At 40.8% G+C, this 16,318-nt stretch overlaps 1 protein-coding gene across 2 annotated transcripts in view; it reads left to right on the forward strand.

Moving 5' to 3' along the window:
* The first annotated feature begins 2,663 nt into the window (after positions 1-2,663).
* Positions 2,664-16,318, forward strand: part of CRPPA (CDP-L-ribitol pyrophosphorylase A) — a 123,044-nt gene continuing 109,389 nt past the window's right edge. For both annotated transcript variants that reach the window (XM_054816314.1, XM_054816315.1), the window contains exons 1-2: positions 2,664-3,054; positions 10,867-11,146. In XM_054816314.1, the coding sequence (XP_054672289.1) occupies positions 2,888-3,054; positions 10,867-11,146 (447 nt within the window). In that variant the 5' untranslated portion in view covers positions 2,664-2,887. The remainder of the gene's footprint in view (positions 3,055-10,866; positions 11,147-16,318) is intronic.

Here is a 16,318-nt window from a genome sequence, read left to right on the forward strand (position 1 = left end):
TGAATGGAAGCATGAAGACCTGAGTCAGGAATTCAGAATGTTTGTTATACTGAAAAAAATGAAAAAGTGGGAATGTTGCAGAATAACCTGCCATGAACATGTTTGTATAGAACTATTGCAAGAAAAAGTCAGATTAATGTAACCTATGCGATCCAAGATGATTGTGGACACTGGAGGTGCCTACCTTAAGAAGAAAAATTCATTTTAGGCATCTGGTAACAAAGAAGTGATGCTGAACGGACAGCAATCTGCACAGAGGGGAAGAGTCAGGGCAAACTTGGAAGTCCTGAAAAGAGACAACAGACAAATGTATGTCATCAGTTAGGAATTAGGTGCAAAGAAATAGTTTCTAAGAAAAGAAAATGTAAGACCCACTGAAAGGAAAAAGAAACAGGTAAACACAATGTCTGAGCCAATGGATTTTCTAAAAAAAAATCCCACATGATGAACAGTCCTTAAGACAATGAGACCAACACTTGTCAGGAGGAAGGCAGTTCAACTCCTAGCTAATGCTTTCACTGGTGAAAAAGGTCTCTATTCCAGATGTTTTTCAGCAATTTGTATAACTCATATTCTTTCTTCTTTTTTACATGCCTGTGATAATACATTTTTCAATGCCTATGATAATACATCTGTTCCTTACAGAAGCTTTTGAAGACAGCATTATCTAGAAGGCACATCTATATGTTTTAAAATGTTTTAAATTTAAAGTATTTAAAATGTTTTCTTTTGTTTGTCATCAGTCTCTCTCATGTTTCATTGCATGGTATGAGCTGATGTGATTTCTGTTCACTGTCTTAACTGTCAAGGGACCTCTGCAGGTAAAGTGCCTTTGTTCTCCACTGTACTGTCCAATTTTCCAGGATTATCCTGCTGTTGCAGGTATCAAGGATATCTATGAACTCTGCCTTTGCTAGCGGGGATCGCTTCACTCCTATTGTATGACTCCTAGTTATGATGCACCTGTGATCCCATATGACCTTTTTACCCCAGTCCACAGCTGGCACTGGCAAAGCAGCCCAGCTGAGACTAACAAACTTCCATGCTGCTTTTTTGATCAGAAATATTCCTCAAAAAAGTCTCAATATGTGTTCTACTTAGGTTCCTCTTAACACAACTAACAGAAACCTGAAAAGCTGTAAATAAGTTAGCTTCACAAAGATATAAAGAATAGATCAAAAAATCCTGCAGACTCTACAGCCTCTGGTCATTTTAGGACAGCCTGCTTATGACACTGATTTTTTCCTAAAAATAATGTCCAAGAGGACAGTGTTAGGGCCCTGAGCGCACCCATCTTCAGGAGTTTTAGTTGGCTGAGTTAAGCAGTTTAGCTTGTCAAGTCCAAAGGCAGCTCTTCCACTAATAAGAGCTGTTATGAAGACAGCTAGAAGCAAGGGCCTGACCCTCTTTTCCTCCTTTGCCCTTGGGAGCTACTTTTAAGCAGAATCTTTATTGCTGGCCCCCTACATTTGCATCTGGTCTAGTGCCTCCCTGACCTTGACCTGCACCCACTGGCTCAGCTTCCTGGCTTGTCCTGGGACCTGCTGCCTCACTGAGACCCTGCTGGGTGATCACTGGACTGTGCCTGACCCTGAGGGCCCAAACCTGAACCTGAGTCATGCTTAGCATCCTGGCTCCTTATTGTGAGGCTACTGTTCTCACCTGCCTTCATACTGTACTCCACTCCAGGATCCCCTTCCCTTTTGGAGTGGCTGGCCCTCACTGCTCCCTGGTAAACAGCAGTAAGCTCATAACAGTTTTTTGGTTTGGGTTTTGGTTTTTTTTCCAGATTTGCAAGACTATCTTTACAATGAGATGTCCAAAACTTTCACATGAAGACAGTGGAGCAATAGTATTTACACTCAAGTCACAGCCTAAGATGTACAGTGAAGCCATACATATTAACCTGACCCCTATTTTGCTGATTACAAATGCGTGACCCTATGTCATGCTTAACAAGCCCCTTCCTCCCCAGACTGCGCCTCCTCTGCCACCTAATAGGTATCAGCCCCGGGAATTTTCTGATCAACCTGTCTCAGCTGCTGCCTACAGTAACACTGTAAACTGAGCTGGAACACCCTAGCTTCTTCCCGTGAATCGACTGCTGCTATTTCAACCTGTCCCTTCCAGGATTAAGGGCAACGTACACCAGATTTTGGCAGGTATCCCCAGCCAGCCTCTGGAGAAGCGGTCCTCTCACGGCCTGGACTCGCATGAAGAAGCAGGGCCGCAGTTCCCCCCGCGTTCCCCTGGGCTCCGAGCACGAAGCTTTTCATTTCCTCACTGAAACCCCACTTCAACCAGCGGGGCCCGAGACGGGCCACATAAAGGGAACAGCTCCTCCCCTCCCAGCGAGGGGACAGAGAGCTACGCCGCCGACCCTGCCTGCGGCCCTCCCTCCGCCTCTCAGCAGCCTGCCCCGCACGGCCCGCGTGGACGCAGCGCCGAATGGCCTCTCAGCCGCGCGCGCTCCCCGCGGCCAGCACCGCCCACCCCGGCTCGCCGCAGGTGGGAGCGCCCGGCCCGGCCGCGCATGCGGTGTGGGGAATCACCCGCGCGCCGGGCATTTAAAGGGCCAACGGCTACTGTACCCCGCTTGTGGCTCAGTATGCTGCCTCTCTCCATGCTGGGGTGCCTCCGGCGGGTGCCCCCCCCCCCCCCCGGGGGCTCTAGGCGCATGTCTCTGCGGGCCTCGCGTAGCGCGGGGTGGGCGAGGAGTAGGGCCTGGTCTTAGCTGGGGGCAGGCGAGCGGGCGGGCGCTGGGTTCTTTGGATTGCGGACGTCGCGGGCAAATAAAACACGCGGGCGGTTGCGCCGTCCCGGCCGCGTTCCTGCTGCTGGGGGGCGGGGAGCGCGAGGAGCGGAGCAGCTGCGGTGCCCCGCGGAGATGGAGCCCAGCAGCGGGAGCCGTGACGCCAGGCCCGCCGCTACGCCGGTGGCGGCTGTGCTGCCGGCGGGCGGGAGCGGGGAGCGCCTGGGTGGCGCCACCCCCAAGCAGTTCTGCGCCGTGCAAGGGAGGCCGCTCGTCAGCTACACGGTGCGGGCGATGGAGAGGTAACGAGGCAGGCGCCGCTCGGCTCCCCGTCCGCGCCCTGTAGGCCTTCCCCCCCTCTGTCCCTTGAGGCCCGGCCGCCTGCTCTTGCCGTCCCCAGAAAGCCGCTGGCAGCCGCCCTCGCTCAGGCCCTGGGCGCCCCCGGCGCGGCCGCCCCTTCGAGGGTTTGGTTTTGTGTTTCGGGGGGATCTCCTTCCCTACCCGCTCTGTCAACAAGTGCAATAAGTGACGGGGTGGCTGGGAACGGGTAGGCCTGGTGCAGACCGGGGTGCTCCGAGCTGTGACTGGGCAGGCTCACCTGGGGAGAGGTACTGGAGGGGGGAGAGCTGGGCGCTCTCCCCTGTCCCAGCCCGGCTCTGTCACCGCCATCCCAGGCAGCTCTTCTCTCTCCCCAGCGCTGCCAATGCCTTGAAGCTGTGTTGCTTTCCATTGCTGCTCTCAGCCTCGAAGCTGGAGGGTTTCTGTAGCTCCATCGGCTGGTTTGGTGAGCTAGATGCCTGCCATGGCCATTGGAGAGGGTCTTGATACTCCAGAGGCCTTGGGGGAAAAAAAAAAATCTGTTCTGCCATAGCTATCAGAGATGGTCTTAATATTGTTCATAGGCCTTGAAAGAAGATCTGGTCTTCATAGTGAGACAAACTCAGTAGACTACATTGCTGTATTACGCCTTCATGGCTATGTAGTCCATGATGGAATGCCCTTCCTCAGCAGGAAGCTTAAATGCCCCTCTTGGCTTTATTTAAGATAGAGTTGCCAGGCTAGAAGCTGATAGCTCACATAGTGTGAGGCTGCATGCGTAACTTTTCTTTGTTTGTGTTGGAGCAAAGAATTTAAGTAACGGGATATCTTAGCAGTCAGGTTTTTCCTTTTCACAAGACTGTTGAGTTCTAGGCATGTGACTGACAGTTAATATATTATTGTCAAATGTTAACATAATGTAAGTCTAGTATCTAATGTCACTTGAAACACTGCAGGTAGGAGTGGAGTGTCAGATGTATTCTGGATGTTTTGCAGTAACGTAGAAAAACAAACCTTTAGATTTTAGAGACAATAAATGGGGAGCAGTGGAAGGTGGTGAAAAGAAATGGAATTGCCAACATATTCCAAAGTTCTTAACTCATGGAAACTTGTACAACATCAAAATTGGGACTCTTTTTCCATTCCCACCCAGAGAGGCTTCCCTCAGGTCACTTGTTACTTCATGAAAGAAATATTGCTTGTTTTCTTTATTTAATTTTCAACAGCAGCCAGTCACAAAGCTAAACACATCAGCAAGCAAAACCTCCAATCCAAAGCTTGTCACAGCCGTAATTTTTGCCAAAATGTCATGGGAATCTACAGAGAAGAATAGTATCCTCACTCAGTGTATTGGAGACCTGGAAAAGAGAACAGAGTGAGGTTTGGGAAGGAAATGATGTTCATAGGAAAATAAAACATTATTCATTTTAAAAAAATTAAATATTTTGGTTTTGCTGCCAGTAAGCTCTGGGAAAATAACAGTTCTTTGAGCAACAGTATTATATTTATGTCCTAAAGCTGCAAAAAATTAGAAGGTTGAATTCTAATTGTACACTCCAACCAGGCACGTGATCCCAAGTTGATTGTGAGAGTAACAACGTGGTGCTTTCACTTAACTTTAGAAGTGTAATAACTGGTGCCAGTGCTCTCGCAGGCAGAGCTTTCTGCTATCTCTGTACTGAATCAGAGTGTTGGGAACAGATGTACTCTAAAGCTCAGAATGGCTTTCATTTTCATCTCCACACTTTTACTTCTGACTGAAACTGCAGAGGAGGTACCTGTTCTTATTTTGCGCAAGTGTATGCGCAAAAAATGTAATATTGAGGAACCGCAGTTTGTCACATAATCTATTATCCAGAAGTGGCAGATTTTCTGTGTTTAGCTTGATTCTGTCTTCTGATGTCTGTTGCTTACCTGCTGTAATTGAATGAATCACTGACTCATTAACCTGTAATAACTTCTGTTGAACTTCCAGTTGTCTCAGCTACTGCTGCTATTTTTGAGGGTTTTTTTAATCTCAAAAAAAAAAGGAGCAACACTTAGACAGAAATACATGAGCAAATCAAGAGTTTGCAGCTGCTTTGCATGTGGTTTTTAAAAATCAGGAGCAAAGATTTTTATGCTGCTCAACTGAAAGTAGTGAGAATCTTAAATATTGATGCGGAAAAACTAGCACACAAGAGCAGACATGAATGAATAAGCAGTGCATTCTGTTGCATAGGATGACAGCATGTAGACCGTTGGCCTGCCAATAATAATCAAAGATGATGCCCTTAGGAAGACGAGGTGAGAACAAATAGGGTGAGGAGAAATGATTGTTTTTTATTACCAGCACAGTGGTGTTGATAGGAAGGTCAGGCCCTACCTTAAGGGTAAAATTGAAGTATGTTAGAGAACTTAAATGTCTGTTTTTCCAATTTGATTTGTTTCTGCTTTTGTTGGATTACGCAAGGCTTTTACATCAAATTCAATAGAATTCCTTTTTGCTTATGTACAAACTAGTAGGGTTCTTCCTTCATCTTAATTTTTTGTGTGTATATTTGTTTGGAATAGAACCTTTGTAATTTTTTTTCTGAAATAGGGAAGAATCTCAGCTCTGTGCACACATGCACACGTATTTTACTAAAGATACAGAGAGGAAAACAAACTAAGGTAAAGGCTGACTTTAAAATCATTGTGGGACAAATAAGCTGCTGCTGTTCTTGCTGTGCTCATATTTCACCAGTTGTTGAAAGTACAGTGAGAAGTTATAAAAGAAGAAAGCAGAGTTAATATGTTTACTGGCAGAATAAAACTTTTCCATAAGGTTTCAGACAGCTTTGTTTACTTTGTTTACTGTAATATAGTCTCTTAAAACAGGTGGCTTGATATCAAAACAACATCACCTGGGGGAAGCTTCCAAAGAATCACCTTTTCGGAAGTGTCTTGTATAGTGTATTTGCCAAGTAATTCTTCCCCATTGGCTGTTGCATGTTCTCTGGCTCTACAGGTCACACAATTACTGTTTTGTTAAATGTATCTATTGTGATAGTTCTTTTTGTCCAGTTATCATTAGCTTATGATAAATTGCATATGAAGTAAAAATAATCATAGCAAACAATCCAATTGTTTTAACTTTATGAAGATATCTTTCTTACCTTGTCTGAATAATAAGGAGCACTTTCTTTCAGGAAAAAAATGGATCACTTCTGTACATGAGATGCTGAAAACTTCCTTAATGTACCTGTGAAACTTTTCAGACTTAAAAGCTTCCTGCTTCCATTTTTGTATTGTAAATGATGCATAAGTATTATTTTTTTTCATACATCAATAAAGTCATAACAAAGCTGTTATGGAGCAAAGGAAGTTATACTTGCATTCTGCAAATGCATTTTGTTCTTGATGTTTCTTTTTTTCATTTTGGTGTTGGAACAATAAGATCAGCAAAAGTAATACAATGATTTGTCTTGTACCTCTGAAGAGTTTCTGTGGTGGTGAAAGATCATATCTTAGACTGCTAAAGCCATCTCAGCAGTGACTGCCTGGTTCTGGCCTTGTTTTGCTGATACAACCTACTAAAATTGGGAGTTGTATGTTAAATAGGTTGTTACCAGTCTGGGTAAGAGTTGCAGGAACCTGTGAGTATTTTAAGCCTTTTATCAGATTTAAGGCTCAGCACTGGTTTATATGTGAGCAAACAGGGGGTTAAACCTCAGTAACCATTTGTAACTGAGCATGCCATTTAGGTGATACAGACTCCAAGCATAACTCATTGGTTATTTCATTTCCTCTGCAGTGTGTGTTGTGCAGTCATGTAATAGCTTAATCTGTTGCTGAGTTAACGATCTCCTTTACTTTGAGGTCTAGCTCAGCTGATATAAATGTATGTATTTCTGTTTGAAATTTAATGAAGCAATACTATTTTCTACTAGGCAGCTGGTCAGTCTGTCTGTAGGTGATGACTGGAAGGACAGTCATGGGAAACAAACATACAGTCCTTTTCTGCCTCATTGTTTTTCTTCTACTGATATTGAGGTCCTCCCAAGGCAGTTGTAAAGTGATTATAACTGGGGTTGTGTTGTGGTTTAACCCCGCTGGCAGCTAAAACAACCACACAGCTGTTCGCTTGCTCCCCTGCAGTGAGATGGGGGAGAGAATTGAAAAGGGAAAAAAAAAACCTAGGACTCGTGGGTTGAGGTAGACAGTTTATTAGTACAGAAAAGATTAATAATAGAATATACAAAACAAGTGATGCACAGCACAATTGCTCACCACCCAAAGCTGATGCTCAGCTAGTTCCTGAGCTGCGCTGCCTCCTGGCCAACCCCCAGTTATACATGGAGCATGACATCGTATGGTATGGACTTTCCCTTTGGCCAGTTTGGGTCAGCTGTCCTGGCTGTGCCCCCTCTCAGCTTCTTGGGTGCTTCCTGCCTTCTCGTTGGCAGGGCAGCATGAGAAGCTGAGAAGTCCTTGACTGCTTGGCAACAACTAAAACATCAGTGTGTTATCAACACTATTCTCATCTTAAATCCAAAACACAGTACTATACTAGCTGATAGGAAGAAAATTAACTCTATTCCTGCCAAAACCAGGACAGGTTGTTACTTTTGTTTCATTTGATCAGACCTGATTTTCCACTTTAGATGTACAGCCTATGTTGTATGGAAGCACCAGAGTTCTGTATTTAGTGCTTATTAAAGCACATTGGGCTACAGTATTCTGATCTTTTTCATGCCTTGTGCTGATTCTTTCTGAAGCTTGCATTATCTTGATCTAGTATTACAGTTATAAAATGGAAAGAGTGTTTACTATTTTTAAACTGGTTGTTGAGCAGGTTCTGAGCTGCTTATTATTTTAGTATGAAATCTTTCTGAAGAAAAGGGTGTGACAAATCGAGGGAGAAGAAAAAATCCATTTACTGCAAGACTGAGTATATACGGATATCTTTTTACTTCATTAACACACTTTGCAGCATTTCCATAAGCAGGTCTTTAAAAGAGTAAGCACTTGTGTGGTGCGCAGTTCTCATTTTGCGAATGTGTAGGGTAGTTTACTGAATTAATACTTTTTACGAGTTTTGGTGGGATGTTAGCCTTCAAAACCTAACCGTTCTTGTGTCTAATCAGTCTAGAGGATACCTTTAGACTCTTATATGAATAGGTTGCATCTCTAAATCCCAGCTCATAATTATAGAACATTAGTCCAGAATGAGTTTAAGGAGGACATACTCAAGTTTATAAATGTGTTTATCCAGACACAGGGTGGAGCTGTGACCGCATCCTGTCACTTTTCGGTGTATTGTACCACTGGAGGCCTTGAGCCATTCCACCCTCCCTGTGCAGAGATTTATCAGAGGCTGGCCAGTACTTCTATTCTCTTCCCTTCTCAGAAGATGCTGTGCACTACCCAGCTGCCTCCTAATCTGTTTCATTTGACTCCAGAGTGGGAAGTGTCAGTGCTCTTCTTCCACAGTCACTAGTGCATATGCAGACTGTCCACTGCTTCTGGGAACTCTGTAAGGCTATAGTCTTTCTGCAAATAGAAGTGCAGAGCTCTTATTCTCCTTTAGTGTGAAATAGCTCTTCTTGAATTTTCCTTTATTTAAATGACTAACTCTCAATATTCAAAAGAAGTATTGAGATGAATCCAGTTAGTGTGCCCTAGTTCTGAGTTGAAGGTCATGCAGAGGTGCTAGGTTTTGTGGCTAAATCTAAGACTATGCCAGGACTCATTTGAGATATTTGAAAACCTGTTGATGAACCTGTGGTGAGTGACGGGTTGAAATGAAACTTGAAACCATATGACTTCAGATTTTACATTTGAACAACTTCAATACTTAATAAATGCTGAGGATATGTTGGTTTGGCTGTATTTTCTGCCTTTGTTAATAATAAAATGAACAAGGACAAGTATTTTTCTTTTGAAGAATTCTAATAGCACTTCCATTTATTTGATGTTTAATAGTTATTTTAACATTAATTGAAATATTTTTTTTCCAGGGAGTTCTTATTTTTTACAGGCTGAGAGAGTTGGAGTTACTCAGCCCGGAGAAGAGAAGGCTCCAGGGAGCAGCCTTCCAGTACCTGAAGGGGGCCTACAAGAAAGCTGGAGAGCGACTGTTTACAGTAGTGGGCATGTAAACTGAAGGAGGGTAGATTTAGATTAGATGTTAGGAAGAAATTCTTCACTGAGAGGGTGGTGAGGCACTGGAACAGGTTGCCCAGAGAAGCTGTGGATGCCCCATCCCTGGAAGTGTTCAAGGCCAGGTTGGGTGGGGCTTTAGGCAACCTGGTCTAGTGGAGGGTGTCCCTGCCCATGGCAGGGGGGTTGGAACTAGATGATCTTTGAGGTCCCTTCCAATCCAGGCCATTCTATGAATTAAAAAAACCTCACCATACAGAAGGTGGAATATACTCTGTTGTTTCACATAGTTCTAGGGGAGTGGTTTGTATCACAGATGACTTCACTTTTGGAGTAAGGATAGTTCCTAGGCAATGCCTTCTCATGTGTTATTGCAGAAGCCAATAGCTTGAGCCTGTATATTTCTGAACTGTAAATTTGTTATTCTTATTTTTCTAACTAGAAATATTTAGTACCTTTGTTTTCTGTCTGCAAAATTATTTTTAATAGCTTTAGTAGTTTTAGTTGAGAGAATCTACCATACTTGTCTCCCTTCCTAGTTGGATGGGTAGGCTACACATGAGTAATTTTACTATAGTAAATGGCTTTTGTAATCATTGCTCATCTGATGAGTTTCTTGTCTATCATGCTAAAATTCCCTTCTTTCATCTGTGGAGACACAGAAAGGAAATAAAACAATTTTAAATCCTTTTTTATGCACTCTGTGTAACATTTAGGAAATAAGACACTCAAATATCTGGATTTTGAATTGTTGTTTCCATTATTTTGAAGTACAGTATGCCATGTGTGACTGTAATTTGTATTCCTAGGTCCTTTGACACGAGTATGACTTCAGCCTAACTTCAGTTATGGCTGGATTTTAATATTGTGAGTTATGGGTCACAAGATTGACCCACCCTCAATTGTAGAGCTAGGCTGATACCAACAGTAGAAGCTTGAAGTTCTCTAAAAATATGCTTTTCATATTATGGTAATTTTACCTAGCATAGCTATGCTTTTACATTTTGCTAGCTTCCCAGAGCAGAAGCCTTTATGTGTGTGTATATATAATTTTTTTTTTTTTGCAAACTACCAGTATAATGTTTCCTGTCAATATTCAAGTGTCACAGTTTTGATTCATTAGCAATGCGTCAATTACTGCTCATGCCTGTCTTGATAGTGATCTTTGTTTCAGAGTTTTTCTTGATCCTCTTATTCACGCATATACAGTCTACTGCACAGTAGAAATGGTGTATTCCATATCCCATTAGCAATTTATTTGAGAATGAATTTAGAGAAAGCCAAAATAACAGACTGTAGCTGATTGATCTAGAAGTTACTTTTGAAGCTAGGAATGAGGCTGGAGTAAGAAATGTGTTTGAAAGCTTTTTGAAGGGTTATCAGAAGGTGCTTTTCCTTTTTCTTTTTTTTTTTTCCCTCTACAAACTAGTTGTTGGAAGCAACTCCCCAGAATTCCAGGATGACGCTCATGTATCAGTAGAGATCCTCTCATGTAGCTCTTCCTTTAGGGGTGGAGTGCTAATACACACACAAAAATGTACTTAAGTATATTGAGAGATGCTTTATTTAGCCATCTTCAATTTCTTTTGATATGAATTTCTTTGATTCCTGGAGATTTCTGTCCTTTTAGTCATTCATGTCTACTTTCTCTGTCTTTGTGCTGTTTCTTCTAGGATAAGTTGGATTTCTGACATTATTGTGGTGGTCTCTCCTGAAAATATCGGAACAATGAAGTCTATCATTGAAAAATATGGCCACAAAAGAGTTACAGTAGTAGAAGGTGGAATAACTCGTCACCGGTCAATTTTCAATGGCCTGAAAGTATTTGCAGAGAATGAATTTTCCAACCATCTGCTTCAGAAACCAGAAGTAGTGATTATCCATGATGCTGTGAGGCCATTTGTTGAAGAAGATATTCTTTCAAAAGTGGTTATGGCTGCTAAAGAACATGGGGTATGTACTATACACCAATGCAGCTCTGCAATGTTCTTTATACCATACAGTATAAAATCATGATTGATCAATAAGAATTTTTCTAGCAGTTGTATTAATGTATAATGTTGATTTTGAAGTAGAACAGATTCAGAATCCTTGTTATGTAGAGAGGTGAGATGGAGGAGGGAGACATTTTTAAATGCCACAGGTGTTATTTGCTACAGAGAATAATAATACAGCTATTAAAAGCATGCACTAGCAACAAGAGGAACTAGTAGATAAACTGGCTAAGGTAGAGATGTAAGAAATCACGACTTACCTACAGGCTTGTTTGTGCAATTTCCTATCTTCACCTTGCACTTCAGTTCTCCATTAATAAGATAGTAGGATGCTTCCCTGCTTCAAGGAGATGATGTGAGGTAGAAGTCATTAGCGACAGCAGATTGTTTGAGTATTAGAAAGCTACAGAAATCTACCACTGCTTGTCTTTTTTTCAGGAAATGAGGTAAAAGATAAGCTAATTGACAAATGATTTGCAACTTTGACAGTGGAATAGAGTCCAAAGAATGAATTGTGGTATTTCCTTAGCATTCCTCCACCTTTTTTTTTGAAAGCTCATAGTATAGAAAGGGAATATATGACTTGTTAAAATATTTATTATGAAAATTGAATTATGTAAGGTCTCTCAGAACATTGTTAGAAATCTAAATATATTGAGCTTCTTAGTAGTAGGCCTGTACTTTTGTAGATTGGCTTAATGAGAAATGGCAATAAAATAGAAACTCTGCTCTATAGTTTTCAGTGATACAGAACATAAGTTTCCAGTCATTAAAACTTAAATTCCGTTAGAATTTTAACAAGGTTTTTGACCTTTCTCATATAGCACAAAATAGTTTTCCAGAATTGGTTCTCTGCCAAAGACTTTAAAATAGATCCCCTTTGTGAATCTGTTTTAAATGAGATTCTTTGAGAGTAGTAGAAGAATGGGATTAATTGTACTGATGTTGGGTTGAAATGAGAATAACTGTGTTCTGAATGTGTTTGTGTTTAGGTGTCTCTGCATGTTATGGTATATCATATCTCCTTTGTCTTTAAGTTTTTTTTAACTTGTTAACTTTTTCTTGAAACTTGTGTGATTTTTAATGTAGTATTTTTCTTCCTGGTTTTCTTTTTAATTGGGTGCAAGACATTTTCAGTAAAACAGCAGGGAACCAAGGCAGTCCCACTGACCTTCTCAAGGCAGTGTACTCTAGTTCATCTGAACTTCTGACTGGTAAATATTTCTTTATCTAGATCACTGAAGTATCATTTGATCTCAAAAAGGTGATCTTGTACATTTGTCATAGTCTTTTCCATTGTACAATGTCTGTCTGAAATGTGCGTGGTATTTATTGGCTCTGTGGTGGCTTCCTGTCTTGGCTTAGATCCACTGAATTCAGTGAGGTTAGGCTGTCAGAACTGGATTCCAAAAGCTGTTAGCTATTGATGTAACCTGACAAAGTAATTGAATTAAGGAACATGAGAACAACTTCATTTTATGTAACAAATTGGAAAAGCTTCCTGCCAGAGAGAGGTGAGGATCTTCAGTTGAAAACTACAGAATTCTGAAGAACTAAATGACCGGAAAGCTAAGACTGTTTCTCAAAACTGACATGCATGGCTTTGAATATCAGAAAAAAAATGATCGAGAGAAGCTATCGTCTTTAGTTCTTCCTATAGTCAAATTCTTTGCATATCTTAAAGGGAGTCAATTCTTCAATCTTTCGGTACAAAAAGTAATTACTTCCTTTTGCATTATGTAGAAAGGTACAAAACTTGGCAGAAATATCATATTAAATCACTAGCGTAATAGGGGTAATGCTGTATTGTTGTTCATCTGCATACCATATAGATAGCATAATTATGAGAAGCTTTAATGTTCTTTAAAATGGCAATTGATCAAGTAAGTTAGTGCACTTCTAGCTGCCAATTGTCAGACAAATAAACTGCTTTATTACACTTACTAATCAGTTTGTTATTTGCCTGTAGGAATAAAAATGTGCACCTTATCCAGAACTAATAAATTATGCCTTAAATCCCCCAAACAATCCCTTGATTATGTGAAAATATTACTTTGTAACCAATTAAATTCCATTTATGTTTTTGGGGTAATTTTGTAATTAAAATTACATGTTTCTAGAGACAAATTCTTTATTGCTAGTAAAAGTTGAGTTGGGAAAAGTGGAAGCTTCAGAAGGCGTCAGTCCAAAGCCTCTAGCAATATCTCATTGCCAACATTGCATTTTAAACAAAACTAGAAAGAAAAATGCTTACAAGAAAAAAAATCAGGAAGGCGGGGAGGAACTTGTCAGTTCTGCTATTGAGAGTTAAAAAAAGGCAGATGCAGTCAAAGACTCTTTCTCTTTTTGTAGTTAATGTAAACTGGATTTGAAAGTATAGTTTATTTCTTTGACAGGACTGAATCAAAACGGCATTCTTAAAAGCTGGTTTCTGTAAGCTAACATCACTGCTTTATTCTCAGCTTTAGCAAGGATCTGAACAAAGCATACATGCTGATACAGATGTACAGTGCTACTAAGTCTCATGGACTCTTATTCGCATACGCAATCAGTCAAAATAATACCCCCAGACAGAAAACACTACACATTATGCTCAGTCTGTTCTGATTTTACTCAGACTCAGTGCTGCGGTTATCAGTCTTAATGTATCATAAGGCTGGAGCAGCAAACACACACCCATACACACGCTGTTCTTTTACCTAGTTAGATGGTGTTAGATAGCAAAATAAAATGCTTTATGTATGATTGTTGAGTTGCATTAGCAAAATACGGTGGGTGGCAAACAAAAAAAACCCACCTCTCTCCACTGATGGTGAAGAAGGACTTAGGTGGATAAATAGGCTGATCTAGTGTGGTATACTTGAATGAGGAGAGCAATGCTGGAGCAGTTCTACTCACTCTGTCCTTTCTTTGTTCTTTTTCTCTTGGAAGCAATTATCTTTTTATGTTTTCTTATTATCTCCTCTGTTTTCAGCATATACAGAATATTTTACACATGATCTTTTTCCTCTTTGTTACACTCAAAGACTGATTTTAGCCAACTGTAAAGGCTGCATCAGTAACAGACCATTTTTGATTCATATTTATATCTGAAGTTGTCCTGTGCCTGTTTTCAGAGGTTCTGCTTTCATTGTATGCTTGATACTTTGGGGGGCTCCTGCTTTCCTGTCAGATGCTTTTTTGCAAAAGCAGAATCAAGAATTGATGACGTACTACCATCTTGACATGATTTTTATTCCACTGATGGAATAAGTTCTGTAGTTTAGGAGACTCTGACTTATGTCAATATAAAAATCCATATTAATGAATTGTAGGGGTGTTATATACCAATCTTAGACAAAAACAATGTTTGAAGAGCCACGTTATTGTGAAGATCAGAATCTATTCAGTAGCCCTGAAACTTCTCTGAATGTGTGAAGAAATCAAGTGTGGTTTTGCTGCTGTACAGAAAATAGTTATATAATACATTATTCCTTTTTCAACTCTGTAATAATGGATAACTATCGGAAACACACTGACGTTTCCATAGCTTATGGTGTTATTGGTCCCATAGAAAGTTATAACCTTCTCAGCCAAGTTGTTAATTGTTTTCTGTGTTGAATGGAGAGCTAATACATTGTTAGCAAATACTTGAAGTCTTTGTCCTAACAAGATGTAGTGTTTGGTGGTAGGAAAGCACTGATAAGGGGAGAAACAACTCTGTCATTTCCCAGTCTCAATTTAAGTGATTTAGATGATTCATTACATTCATTAGGAAGGATGCGACTCAACCAGCTGAAATATATAAATCATAGACAGAAACTTAAATTATAATTTCCTTTCTTTGCAGCATTTCTGTGTTGTACTAATAGACCCAACTGTGCCTAATGCAACTAGTATTTAATCCTTTTTAACAAGGTGACTTAATCCCACATTTTTTAGCTTCTAGAAGTCTACACATACAGTAATTTTTACCTTGCCTTTTTTTTAAGTAGGATTAGATTATCCTGGAAATAAATTTTGAGCATAGCTTCCTGTACTTAAGTGGTTGCTGAGGTCATTTTTATGTAACATCTATAAAATGTACCTCCTTTAAATTTAGCAAAACTGCATATATGACACTACTGTTGACTGGAAGCTAATTAAAATCTGTATGCTTCATTTGAGAAAACAATATGACTTTGGAAAATGAAGCAGCCTTTAGCAAAGATGTGTCTATTTAGCCACTCAAATTTCTTCTTCCTGCAGCAGGTCAAAGGAGTAAAGAATAGTTCCTTAAAATAAGGGAAATCTTAGCTTGTCCAGCATGTGTAAGGAACTGACTAAAAGCCTTGGATCATTCCAGCCACTGCTACATGGCAAGGTCTGGAAGAGATTCTTAGCCATATCTCTCTGGCTAAGGATTAGCCATGCATACCTCCCTGAGTTTTTCCCTTTTTCACCAAATATTGCACTGAAAATAATCTGAGTTTTCATCCAGAAATGCCCCCAGCTGTGTTTTGGCTGGGTTTGTGATCTGGGTGGTTGTGGCAAGGACACTACCTGCCCTGCAGGTTAGGTGAACCTTCTGAAAGCCAACTTGGCCTCTTTCATATGCTGTAATTGTTTGCTGGACTGGTTCTGTGCTTATACTCCTATTTCCAAGAAGTGGGCTGTGATGCAGATAGAACGAAAACTGCCTTGAGGAGCACTGGAGCATGTAGGAGAGAATTCATGAGCTATCAAATTCATACATGCATGTATTAGACTCACTGTTTGAGCCAAACGTGCATGGTGAGGTATAACGATCCATTTTTACAAGGCCCTTGATAACAGAGAAGGTCTTAGATGAAACACGTGTAAAGAAGCAACTTGAAATTTTGAACCTAATGGGCTGTAAGAAGCTTGGCTGCAAGGTTTCCTGCAAGGAGAGGACACAAACAGTGCTGAGAGAAGCAGCTGAACAAATTTATAAGGCAGAGACATTTGATAAACAGGTGCAGAGTTGCCTAGGGAACTGCATGACCACAAACTATAGTGCCTGTGGTTTTGGTTGCTCAGGACTGTGTGTGTGGGAAAGGGTTATTAATTAAACATTGCAGTTTTGCATTTGGTTGATTAAATTGTGCAAGAGTCCTCCTACAACACCTCAAGGTTTTTTTTTTTCTTCTTT

Source organism: Grus americana, chromosome 2 (assembly GCF_028858705.1).
Source record: "Grus americana isolate bGruAme1 chromosome 2, bGruAme1.mat, whole genome shotgun sequence".
In the NCBI taxonomy this organism is placed as follows: Eukaryota; Metazoa; Chordata; class Aves; order Gruiformes; family Gruidae; genus Grus; species Grus americana.